General features: G+C 41.5%; 1 protein-coding gene across 1 annotated transcript; it reads right to left on the minus strand.

The window, feature by feature from the left end:
* Nucleotides 1-974: 974 nt before the first annotated feature.
* On the minus strand, nucleotides 975-13600 carry coq10b (coenzyme Q10B). Its single transcript, XM_084908072.1, has 5 exons — nucleotides 13368-13600; nucleotides 8199-8354; nucleotides 6764-6956; nucleotides 5101-5202; nucleotides 975-4963 (listed from the first exon to the last, which is right to left on the minus strand). Exons 1-5 carry the CDS (start codon nucleotides 13463-13465, stop codon nucleotides 4796-4798), a joined length of 717 nt encoding a protein of 238 aa, XP_084764198.1. The 5' UTR covers nucleotides 13466-13600; the 3' UTR covers nucleotides 975-4795.
* Nucleotides 13601-13674: the final 74 nt, after the last annotated feature.

Below are 13674 nucleotides of genomic sequence, written 5' to 3' on the forward strand. Positions count from 1 at the left end.
CCTTTGGGTGTATCTCTCCTCTTACTGGTTACAAAATCATTATGTAACACAATTAGGGAGACGAAGATGAAGATGAGGCTGTCCATAACCTTGATGTAACATTTGATTATGTACTCAGTTGCAGCCGGTATTGCAAGTAATCTTGTAACGTTGCACAGCCTTCCACTAAAGCTACAACTCTACTGAGCATGGCTGTGTGGGCATATATGGTGTCCTCAGCACCTATACGTGGCAGGGGCCTCAGCGCATCACTGATTAGCTGCTGCCTGTGACAAAGTGGGTGAGCAGTTAGAAATCTTTAATACTCACCACTTGTCTCAAATATTAACTTTTTACACCAAAGCAGTTTATTCTCTACATGTGTTGTTTTGCCCGTGAATCTCTTCGGGTCAGCTTCTGTTGGTTAAATGTGCTTTAGGCTATAAGACGTGACACACTACACATGAAAAGGTTCAGATATTTTTCACAGTGCATGTTTGAGCTGTTTTCCAAAAAAATAATAATTTTGCACAATTCAGTGAGCTACATGCTGAACTTAGGAGATGTGAGCTGTGTGGGGTATTTTTACGAGTTAATCGGGGGAGTTTTTGGTTTCAGTTTCACATGTCACAGTCATCACTGTGAATGAACTACACATGCTGTCCCCAGTTTTCAAATCTCTGGCTTTTGTTCACGAGGAGCCACCTTTTAAAATGTCCTGTAACTGTATGAGTAGGTCAACTACCAATTAAGTGATGTCACAGTAATAATTGTGAGTCTGCTTTCAGATGTTCCCAGTGATCCGTGTTAGCTTTGAAAGGGCAGAGGGAAATTTCAGATTCTACTTTGCCCTTTGCCTGCAGTGACATTTCCAAAGCTCATGACAGACTGTTCAGATGCTTCACTTGCAGCAGGTCTATTCTCAATGCTCACATGACAACCCTATTTCTGTCTGATCCCAGCCCAGAGGGAGGAAACACACCAGAGAACCCAGGTTTGTTTTTTAGAAAAAATACTTTATAAATCATGCAGTCAGTCCATGTTTTTCAACACAAACAAAACGTCCTTTCCACATTGCATGAAACAAGCTGACACAAATCCATAATCATACTCTTTAACAGCAGTGTGTAGCTCTAATGTGATCTTAAAACTAGTATTTACACACTTACACTTCACATGAAGCCACCTTAGTTAGCATTCATAAGCAGTAAAGTGGTTATAGTAAGCAGAGAAAAGGCAAATGCAGAGCAGTGTATAAACATGACGATACTGATACAGCAACACTGATGGAGGAGTTCCCCCAGTGCTGTAAAACGACATTGTATTAGGAATACTGCTTCTAAATGCTAACATTGGCTCCCAGAGTGAAGTGCTTGCATTTACACCTAAACTAAGTAATAAATATGATAAAATGAGTCTATTGTTCCTTTACAAATGAAGATAAATATGTTGCCAGCAGGTCTGGAGGCACTCTGTGGGTGCTGTGTGTTGGACAGGTGGAAGGTTTCAGGTTAGCGGACTCATCACGGAAACATCCTGATCTGAGCCCCATGCTGGTTGTGTGATGGTAAAAGCCATTTCTGACTGAACAATGAGCTGTTTGCTAATAATAATGATCACAGTGCACTCTCTGAATCAATGTGTTGCATTTAAACATTCAATTTCTCTTCTTTAGGTTAGCATTTATCAGGGTTAGTATCATTTTCTCACGGTTTTGTTTCATGATCAACAGAAAGTCTTGCCGCACAGTTGTATTCCCTTGCAGCCAATTCCCTTTTTATTGTATTTGCCTACAAAACATATCACCGCTAATTCAGCACAAACTAAGTTACCTCTAAATAATCCTTACATGCACACAAACACGTGATCCTGCAGAACCAGACACCACTGAATAAACTATTAAGAAGTCAAGGCTTCGCTTTTCCAATTGGCTGGTGGGACGCGGTTGACATTCATAATTAACTGAAAGGTGCCAGTGTGAAGCAAAGCAACAGTAGGGGTGACTGAGCCAGCGTGTGCAGGGCTACGCCCCTTTACATTCTCCATAGAGCTCGCTTTTTACTGGGCTGTGAGGGGTCAACACTGAAGGAGAACCACTCTGACATCAGTCAGAGGTCAAACATGAAGCACATTTATGACCATATATGGAGGCTGCTAATAACATGGTGGGAGATGATGAATGAAGCCAAAGCTGAATTGCCTAACAGTGCATTTCCTGTAGTGGCCACTTGAGGCTGGCCCCAGAAGTGAGCCAATCCTCATAGACTTCCATGTTAAAAATGTTAAAAACAAACTTTACAGCAGGACAAAAACATGTTTACAGCCTGGTACAAAAAAGAGACACACTTTAAATGAGTGTATGACTTGTTCACTTAGAAAGTGGCTACTTTGAAAGAAGTTGTGGTCAGTCAGGGTCCACTACATCTCATTGAAAGGGACTTCCTCTAACCAAAACATCAGAGTAGTTTTGATTAGTCACAGAGTGTTACTGAGCACTAATGTAGCTTGCTCACTAAACCAGCTTGCTCACTAAACCAGCTCTTCCTCAAACATGGTAACATCTTGCTCCAAAAACAAAGACAAATAAACAGAACTGTGACTGAAGATGGAGCCACTTCAGCACGTAATGTAAAGCTTTTCTTTAAATCTAAAAAAAATCCTTAGTTTCAAACTAGCTAATCTGCATACAGCAGGAGTTAAATCAAAAACAACACTACAACCAAAAATAATTCTCATTAGTTTGATAAAATGAGCTCCTGGCTCCTGCCTAGCAGCTGCTTTGGGCCCTGACATCAGCAGTGGGTTTTACACGCTTGCTTGGCTGCATTCAGCATGACTACAACACACCGCTGCTATTGCACACTTAAGCCCAAATATCTCCACCCACTGCTGTTGAAATTGAAAAAGCATTTAAGTAATGATAGAAGTCCAGTGTCCATCCACACTGAAAATAAAGCAGCTAAATAACAGGAGCTTAGTCTGTCAGCAGTTAGATATCCAGCGAGTGTCTAATCTGCTGGCCATGATACAACATGTTGGTTTGTTTTCAGAATTTCTGTTAAAACAGGGGATTCATAACAGTCTCTGTGCCCCAACATGGGCACATGGCAGGACTCTGCTCTACCTTTGGTACAAAGATATGGGATTTCAGTGGTGTTGGTTCTGACTTCCATTACTCATACTACACTATTATGGAGTTTGCCACAAAAAAAGAAAAAAAGATTTAATATAAATGCCAAAATACCAGGATGTTCTACAGTATCTAGAGGGGGTACGGAGTATGTGTGTGCTTTTCTGGCCATTCTGACCTACAATCCCATGCCAGATACAGCGAGAGGGTCAGAGTTCAAGGTGCAATGTTATGGCACAGTATGTCCCAGCTGTGTGCACACTACGTGCAACACTATGTACTTCAGTAAAGTGCATTTTGGAAGGCAGGAAAGCTTTCTGGCATTTGGGCATTATTAGTAACCTTGTGCTTCCCTGAAACTGCGTCACTTTGTTTTGGCGTCACTACATCCTGTATTGTCTCTCACTGGGACCTTTTTTCGTCTTTCTTTATGTCTTTCATTTTTAAAATTTTATACTTTACATGTCACGTTGCTGTACATTCAGTGAATTTCTTCTGCTTTTATTGTGATGTTGGTCTAATGCTCTTCTTTGCCTCTGTGTTTGGAATATAAATGAAGCTGCCTTTCCATTTCCATTGCACTAAAAGAACCATACGGGGTGAGAAATGTTCAAGTGGTGCGCATCAGCAGACTAGGCTAGCCACAATAAATGTTTGTTTTCACAATCCTCAGTTTCTGTCAGTAAATACTGAGAAAAGCCCTGCGTGTTTTGACACAGTGCACTGCAATGTCTTCAAATGTGCGACCAACAGTCCAAGACCAAAAAAAATCTTCAGTTTCACAATCATTTTGACAAAACACAACACACACTCAAGGAGCTGGAGCCTGTGTTTTTTTTTTCTTTCTAAAGCTGCTTTTCCATTCAGTGTCCAGAGTTCCAGGAACTAAACTGTTCCTTCATACAGATTAGCAGCAAATTAGTCCATTTATAAATAGGTGACAGCTGGTTTAGCATTAGACTATACACAAAAAAAAGTCCAGTAGTTGGTGGTAATTCAGTACTCCAGAGTACGCCACCAATCACACGTCACACTCCCCTCTGACGTTCCTGTACTTTTGAGAAGTGTAAGCAGAAACTTTTCCCTCTGGGACTTAACCTACACTCTGGTCCATCTGGCGGAAACACAGCTTACTTAAAAAAAAAAAAAAAAAGGGTTTAAATTATTCAGCAGCTTCCAGAATAATTTCAGTCATTGTCTGGCTCCAGCTGAACTCTTTGCTTTCCTGTGTCATGTGTGAAACTGAATATCTTCATGTCTTTGACTGTTAGGTGCAGGTAAATGTAACGTTAGAGAATCTGTGTGCAAAAGTAAATATCTAAAATATCTGAATAAACTCTGCATGTTGCAGCTCATCATTGCTTTATCTCCGTTTTCAGTTGTGTGCCTGCATCCCTATAGCTAATGTGTACAGAAGTGATGACGCACTGGCCTGACGCACCATGGGGCCTCCATTTGACCTGCGGGCTCAGTTTCACCACCAGATCAAGGTCTGATACAGGAACCTGCATTAGCACCAAGGTGAAAATCAGCTGGAGGATCCACACCAGCTTTAAAATCTGACACAGGAAATGGTTTCATTGTTGTGAGAAAGGCACTTTCAGTTGGAACACAGATAGTCTCTTTTCGGGCTCTCTGACGTTGTTGTTTGTGGGTCCATGTTTGTGCAGCAGAGGGAGGTTGTCGTTACGTGTGGTGGACCTCGTGGAACATGAGCTCGCGCGGGATGGGCGTCTCGGCTCCGTAAACACTGGAGGCACGCCGCTCGAACGCAGAAACCATCTGCTTCACCACCTCATCGAAGAACACGTGAGCGAGCTGGGAGTGGATGAGGGAGCGAAATTCAAAGGAGATCTGAGGAGGAGGAGACGGTAAAGTTAGCAGCTGAGTCTCTAACTTTGTGACTGTATGAAACACATGATCACAGAGCACATTCTCACATAGTGGACATTTTCCAGTATGTTGCCCTGCAACAAGCTGTTTGTACTTACAGCAAAATCCACAGTGCAGGTCCGGGGGTACCCAGGGAGGCCAGGGCTGAAACGCCACATCGTCTCCAAGTGGTTGAACAGTTTACCCTCCGAGCACGATGCCTGAAAAGCAACATGCACAAGTTTTCTGCGGTCAGTCAGCAACAGGAGAGACATTGCATTTGTGAATTGCTTAGAGCAACAACTGTGACTTTACAGCCTCAGAAAACACTGCAAACACCCTCTGAGCAGCCAAACAAAGGAAAAAGAATTTCCAGCTGAACTTTGCACCTAATCCCAGCTTCAAAGATGGCCTGTTTTGACTAGGGTGATATTTACAGTTTACACTCTCACACCCAAAAAGTGTGGAGTGCTTCTCACTCCAGCCTGAATGATTTTCAGTCAGTGTGATAGTTCACCAATCAGTGCAGTCTGTTCTATTTACATTTTACAGACATTGAATTTAAGGCTGATAACCCTGCCTCGCTGAAAAGAGCAGATAGTGTTGCAAATGTCTCTCGCACCTTTCACACCTCAGAGAGGTGCCGTCTGAGTGTTATCTTCTAATGATATTCACACCCACCTCAGCATTTGTTTGTTCAGCTTTGCTGAGGTGAGACAGGGGCAGGTATTGTCTCCTCTTTTTTCAATTGTTATTCAGCTATTTGTGCCAGCCTTCACGTCTCTGTGACAGCCAGCTTTTTACACCCCCTTCTTGTGTGGCCAACTTTCCATCACATGTTGTGTAATGACAACAGGGATAAATAACGAACGAGAGGAAAATATACAACATTGCAGGAAGACGTTAATCAGGACTTAACACAGACAGCCCTTTTCCACTAGTACCCACTTGGCTCGACACGACAGGGTTTTTAGGATTCTCCATTAGGTGGCAGTACCTGGTACAGGGTAGTTTAAGTAACAACTTGGTCGGGCTTTCAAGCAATCTGAGGCGATCCAAAAATGTGACAATGACAGACTGTGTGCCACGCATTGGCCAGTCAATGGCGTCATTCGCTGAATCATTAGAGCACTTCTTTCACAAAAATCAATACCACCATTTTTAAAACCCAATAATGAGGAAAAACAGCTGCAAAAAAACAAAGCAACACAGTGGTCCCCGAGTCTGACAAAAAGCAATAGATCAACCATCATCCTGTGATGTCAGACTTTCTGCCATGTTTCTATAATGCTCCCATACACATTAGGTGGTACTCCACTGCAATGGAAAACGACGGTAACCTAGTAGAGTCCAGCTGAATAGGCACCAAGAGTGTCTCCCCAGCACAGACCGCGGGCCTGTGTTGACTAGCTGCAGACCTTTTTCTTTTTCTTAACACTTTAAAGCCTGAACCATGAAATAACTGCCAGAAAACTCAAAATATTGTAAAATGGAGTGTTTATTGAATAGGCTGACGACTTCATACAGCTACTATGAAGGTTACTAAATGGGAGCTCATGCTTTGTCGTGCCAATCTTCATTCAAAAACCGTATCCTGACTTTGATTTGAAACCAGCTTAATCTGTGACGTCCATCTAAATTAATTTTTCATTCTTACCGTTTTAGTCTGTTTCTTTTAGATTGAGTGTTTTCCTTTACCTACTCTGTGTTTTCCTAATAATGTCACAGTACTAACATCAACAGTGGATGTTTTTTAACCATGAGCTTGAAGCAGTATCTTACCTTGACCAGGTGAGGGCGTACTGTAGTGACGAGGGAGGTGTAGTTCTCCACTACAGGGGGGAAGCCCACGGTTAATTTGGCCTTGCAGAAGCCGGATCTCTTGAAGACCACCTCAGACTTCTTGCACCAGGGAACAAAGAGGCGGTAGTTTTCCACCTCAGCCACCACTTCATAGATCTCCTGCATGGAATACCTGCAGGGACACGGAAACAGAGAGAGCAAATATGTTAACGCAAGGCTGCACGTCACCAAGGAGATGAAGGTCAGCAACTGTGTGACAAGACACCAACCACAATACAACAGCGTTGACCCAGAAAAGGCTCAAATAGGTCAGTAGGGGATGTTGGAATAAGGGCAAAAGAAGAGCAGTAAAGCACACAAAACAAAAGTTGGAGGTGTTGAATGACAGACACGTACAGACACTGTGTTACATAATTCCAGACGTCCAGCTGAGGGAAAATTGCTGCCAGTGCCCATGTCTATTTATACAAGCAGATTTAGTGATTATGACCTCTCTGAGGAGCACAGGAGGACATTTAGTGCGTCACACACACACGTAGGGTACAGATACAGAGACCAGACTCCAAACACTCACTGGTACACAGGGCATTTCAGAGCAGCTGAACGCACCGCATGTTGCCAATACTGGAGATCACAGACATTGGTGCATTATATCATATTTTGGAGCTTCAATTTCAGCCCTTGTAGCCGTGTGGTTTGGTTACATTTCATCTCTTCTGCAATGGACATAAAAGCTCAGCAGCAGGACAACCCAGACGTAAAGTCTGATTAGATATCACAGAAAGACACTGAGAAGTAATTATGGATATTGATTAAGATTTTCTCTTTGTTGGTGGCATTATTGATTGTGCTCATAGGTCCAGTTCTTTATCAGTGCCATTACTGATTTCTGATCATTTTGCTGTGTGTGTGTGTAAACATGTTTTTCAGCTGTTTTTTATCTGTGAGTCAGAGCACAGGATAGAAATAGAAGTCAAAGGGCTTGCGTGTGACTCAGGCATGCTACAAATCATGACGTCATTGTTTAACAATGTGCTACCGCCAAAAACCAGTTATGAGAGGAATTAGAAAGCTTGGAGCCATTCTGATGGATGAATGAGTTTTTCCATCCTTTTTCAAAAGCTGCCTGTGAAACTATTTTTAAGTTTTCAGGAGGGTCAGAGTATTTCAGTCAAACAAACACAAACAGGAGCTAAAGATATATTTTAAGGACTTTAAGTGGTTAAATACAAGCTGGGGGAAAAAACACTCGCAGGAGAGAGGTGAAAAAACTGTTTCTATACAAAATACAAGTTTTTGCCCGCAGACACTGTCTCCTCCTGAGATAAAAATCCTGTCCAAACGTGTCTTGAGGCAAAAAATAAATTAATTTAAAAATAAAAATGACAAAAACACTAAGTGGATCCAGACTCACCCAATGATGCGTCTCTCTGAGTACTCCTTCCTCTTGGAGAAGGAATCTGCGAGGTTGAAGAAGCTGCGTGAAGGCAGTGTGATGGGGCGCCCTGGCACGGCTGCACTCAGCAGTGGGTGCGCACGCATCATCAGGATCCCGCATGATGAAAGGTATCTGATGACCAAACAAAAAACAACAAGTCACCAACAACGCAATAAGCTCTCAGAAAGCAGAGGAGACCAGGGCGCATCGATCTGTTGTTCTCAGTTTGGAAAGTTTGTGTGATTTGACCCCAGTCTAACAGCAGAGATCAGAGAATGGCCAGCACAAGCAAGTTTTGACACAACATTGACATTTCATTATTCTTTAAATTCCTTTTAACACAACAAACAGGGTGTGACTGTGTTTGGTCTGTGCTGCCTGCAGTGGGAAATACTGGACTGTTAAGTACCCACAGCTCATGCCTCTCACTGTGGGTTCTTCTTCATCTTTACTCTTGCTCAGGCTAAAGCATACAGTGAAGCACATGTCATGCTCCTGCACCAGACTGTGGCCTCCCTCGTAAAACAATATAAAGAATGTTAGGCACCCAGAAACATTAAGAAAAACTTTTCTTTAATTCCCCTTCTGGCCTCAAAAGCCAGACTGAGAGACAACTGTTTCCTTCTCTCCATTTTGTACTGTGAAAACGTTCCAGTAGCTGCTGTTATGACATCAAGAATGTTTTTAACTCCTTTCTGGATCAACATTCTGCCAGCTACTCAAAAAACTGCTGTTTCTCATCCAAAAAGGTCTAGTTTTTAGCCAAACAATCTGAGGCCAGAGAAAGCTGCTTAATGACAGCGAGAAGCCTCTGAGTTTTATAAAACACCCCAAATTCTTTTTCTGTCAACACCTAGGAAACAGCCATTCTGTTTAAAGAACTCAACTGTCAGGGGATAAAGTCTGCAGGGACTCGGTGCTTCCATTCTCATGATGGCCAGTTGACTGACCCGTGCAGTGTCCGAGGTTCTAGTTGAAAGAGAGCTAATTTAAACACGGAGGGTAGTATAGAACTATCACACTGTCTGCAATACAAAAGCTTCCAGGTGGAACTCGCATCCTGGAGTTTCTGTTCCTGGAGGCTTCAGCATAAATAGATCTCTGACAGGAACTGTCTGGGTCGCAGGAAGGAGTCAGTTGAAAAGCCGTTTTAATGTTTGTGCCTCCACTCTTGAATGTGTTTTGTCCTCAGGGTGCACAGCTGTAATATTTTTCATAATCAAGCTAAGTGAGAAAGGAAGTCCTGATCTATACCAGCATATAACCAGCTGATTATCCTGCAGTACCTGTAAACATAGCCCAGCCCCAGCCATTATTCTGGGGAGAGGAAACTCGCCACGCCTGCCAAGCATTTGTCACTCAAATAAAACAAGTCACACAAATACAGATGGCAGTAACGTAACAAGGTCAAGGACACTGATTTTACTTTAAGCTTTGGACACCTTGATCGCTGTGCAGCTCTGAGTACAGCTGACTACAGGAACTGTGCTTACTGTTTGGCCCGAGGGGCCAGACAATGGGTGAACTACACATAAGAGGAATTCCATGAATTCTGGGGGAGGAAAACTCCCCCACTGCCTATGGCCTTATGTCCATCTATTTTACAAACATCTTGACATATAGTGAACACAAGAAAATTACAGTTGATATTCAAGTTTCTAAAACCCTTGAAGGACTGGTTTGGTTGAGATAATTAAGTGTTGGCTACACTTAATTAGCCAACATTTAATTATCGGCTAATAAAGTGCAGCCAGCGATTTTAGATTGAAACACAATGAAAACTAATTTCATCATCAGACAGTGAGGGGGAGGGTCTGTGCAGACACCTTCGTGACCAACTATCCATGTGACCCAGGTGGGAGACGGCAAGCAGACTTCAAAGAGATAGAACAGGAATGACTACTCAGCTATTCGATCTCCAGGTCTCTGTGTCTGCATCTTACAATAATCAAGATCTTAGATTAGAATATTTTCTCACTCGTTCAAGATTTCCTCACTGTGAAAGTTAATCTACAACTATTTGAATGAGTGATCTTTAAAGTCTCTTTTGAGACCTAAAAAATTTCTTTGTTTGATTTTTCTGTGGTTTTTTTTTTTTTTGGTTTGTTTTTTGCAGTAAATTAAACATGATTAGCAGTTCTAGGCAGCTGATCACACAAAAAAAATCATTAACTAGTAAAATTAGTTAAGTCTTTACATACACTTCCCTCCTTTTCTCATTTCTCAACATTTTTTTTCCAGGCTGTTTTCTTAGACTGTTAAGACTGTTTTACACCTCACTGACTGAAAGGCTCGACTTGTTCCAACTTGTCATAAATATCTGTGAAACAATTCATGATGTTAACTGACGAAAAACAAAAAGGGTTGCTAAATGGTGATAAGAAAAAAATGTGATAATTAGTTCATACTTAAAGTGGACCTACATTTTAGCTCTTAGTTTAGCTCTTTTCTTATGATTGGTTGCACCCTCATAAATATTTTAACAGTAAATATTTTAGAGTAGTCTCTTTTTGTTAAGAGTGAGCGCCTGTAAATTAATGACCATATTTAAGATAGATACATAAGATTGAAAATAAAGAAAAAAAATGCTATGTACCCTTTAAAATAATCGCCCTACATTGTTCGGTGATTCATTACTTGTACGCTATAAAGCTCTTAACATCACATCAGCATTTGTTTCCAGCTTCTACAATGTGATGATTAGCTTATATTTATAATGTTATATCGATATAAGTAAAATATATGTGGACTGTGGACAACCACAATCCACATATATTTTCTACTTTAATCAACTCTACAATTAATCAAGTACATAATCCTTCCTCAAGGCAACATGTAGCAGTAGCTCCAGAGAAGGTTGGATCAGGTGAAAAGCCCTGCCCCAGCTCTCCCATGACACCATGAATGGAAAAACTTAAACTGGCTCATAACCTTCACCACAGCAACTTAACTAGAGATCCTGTTACTCAGGCATAAGCAGCCTGTAGGGACATTTTCATTGGCCACTCCTTAGGAGTGTGTCTAAGAGGGGGTTTTTTGTCCATTGTGGCTGGCTGTAGCTCTGTGTTCCAGAGTACCCCTGCCACAGCATGACGGGAAGCAATTCAATAACACATCGATAATTACAATAAATTTAATGCTTTTTCAAACATTTTGGTGTGACAATATAACAAGTTAAATATGTGACAGCAATCTGCTGTTATCAGCTTAAAGTGATAGGACTTTCCTAATACCAAGAACACCAATGATTCTACACAGGTTTTAAGAATCAATAAACCAAGTCTCAACAGGCTGTGAAATAAGAAGCATAAAGGCCTGTTTGTGGCACAGGTGTGTAACAAGACTGACTCACAACTGTCAGAAAAATATGCCAGCAATTATAAGCATTCAATGAGCTTAGAGGAATACAATTCCCACAGGTATGGAGTTTTGTAACCTGTTCCCAAATGAATCAGGTTTTCCATTCCCATAGTAACTCATCCCACACTGCATCAAATTCCAATGTACCCACTGCCCTTAAACAGGAGCCTATTCACTCCTGTTTTACTACCTGAAATATGATACACCTGACCTCTAAATGTATCCTGGGTACAGGCTGAGAATGGCCCAGAGCAAAAGGTGAATGAGACACCTCAAACTCCACAAAGGTGGAAAGCAGAATTAAACCCAAACAACAGACGAGCTGGACAATGAGTTCATGGAAGTATACAAATACACTGAGAAACGAATTAAAGTAGCACACTTTGGATTTGTTTAACACTTCTTTAGGAAAATGTAGATAAAAGCATTATCTTGTTTAATTTTAAGGGAGCAGATAATGTGCTCTTGTTTAGGCTAAGGTAACAAGTAATGTTACCTTGTGATGAGTAAATATATAGGCCATATACAGTAGCAGATGCTTATACTAAAAATGACAGAATTTTCAAATAATGAGGTCGGTGTATGTATAAGTACACTGTGTGACCGAAAACCTAAGACTTCAGACTGCTCTAAACTTAGAATTTCAGATAGCCTTACTATGGTCATCTCAGGCACACAGCTCTGGCTGTGAGCAGAGACACCCCACCCACCCGCTGTTCAATCACAGGAAAGATGACTTAAAGGAGGGGGGTGGGAGATAAAATGGCTGAGAGAATGGACTGGGGACTGGACTAAGACCAATATAAGAGATAACTAGCTGAAATAGAAAAAAGAACCTAGACTAATAATCTGAAACACTGTCTGCTTAGTGACAATACGGAGTATTAAACATATCTGCATGGTTTATAATATACTCTTTCGCAGTCAGCTTTTGATGTTAAAGAGAGGCTGTTGTATAAACAGATAATGACTGACAAACAGTAAACTTAATATAATATATGCATCACATGTGAGACAATAATTGGTGAAAAGCTGCTACAGGTTCTGGTGATGGTTTCATTTACCAAATGGGACTTAACGATTTTAGGAATATTTTCAGACTGTACCTGCATGTCGTTTTTACTACACTGTTTTGCAAATCACAGATAATCGATGCTAATCGTTACGATGCTTCTAAATTTTTATCGTGGGGATTTAAGTATGTAACGTGAAAGGCTTCCATGTCTTCAACTTGGCTGTGCTATCAGCAGTGGTGGGACGTAAAAGAAAAAAAAAAACCCACTACGCAGACATAGTAATAATTAATGAGCCTGGTTTATAATCAATACATAAATTATCGCGCATTTTTGTAGTTTACGCTAAGACTGCTGCTCCCCACAGGAGAATGCATATAGTCCAGTAAAAGAAACTGAAATCAGCTTTACTTTTCTATGCGTGAAAGTGAAAGAGCGACAATTTAATGTTTCAGTGAATATAAATTATTATGTAATGTGCTATGCGGCTTATCACTGCAACATCGTGACTGTACTACATTTGCTATAAGGTAGACCAATACTGCTTTTACTCGACCCTCATTTCACTACTTTCTACCATCTACAGAGATGTAGTTAACGAATTCAACGAGATTCTTGAGTCAAATAGGGCCGTGAATCGTACACCGCCGCAGTGTTTAGCTACCCCGTACCAGAAGTTTAACTTTGGTATAAATGCTCGTTTTAGAGCTATGTCTTCATATTTTACGCCGTCTCGTTTCAGACAAAAACTTGAAAAAGTCAAACACTTTACCTAACGTTGCTTCTGTTCTGGATATCCCGGTTGGCTGTGGACGGTAACTGTTTTATGCACTCAGCTACTTTCCTCAAGTTCCGACCGCATCTCGCCATCTTCTCTTCTTCTTTAACGGCTTTGTTCACTCCCTCGCTATCAACCAGTTGACAGGGAGCTCAACGCGCAGTTTGGCCCGACCCTCAACTGGCCTAACCCGCTTGCCATTGAACGACCTGAGGCCACCGAATGTTTTTATTGGGCGGTCCCGCCGTTTGTCACGCCAACGTATTCAGGTCCGTGTGCACGAGCTCGCACGCGCATAAAG

This window comes from Perissodus microlepis, chromosome 16, assembly GCF_051167445.1.
Source record: "Perissodus microlepis isolate ML-2025 ecotype Zambia chromosome 16, ASM5116744v1, whole genome shotgun sequence".
NCBI classification, from domain to species: Eukaryota; Metazoa; Chordata; class Actinopteri; order Cichliformes; family Cichlidae; genus Perissodus; species Perissodus microlepis.

Bases quoted from the DNA above. Each gene is read 5' to 3' on its own strand.
- coq10b (XM_084908072.1), bottom strand. From the start codon at position 13,465: ATGGCGAGATGCGGTCGGAACTTGAGGAAAGTAGCTGAGTGCATAAAA. The intron at 8,355-13,367 runs GTAAAGTGTTTG...TTTGGTCATCAG, and splicing joins CAGAACAGAAGCAACGTTAG to ATACCTTTCATCATGCGGGA. The intron at 5,203-6,763 runs GTAAGATACTGC...GTTGCTTTTCAG, and splicing joins TACGCCCTCACCTGGTCAAG to GCATCGTGCTCGGAGGGTAA.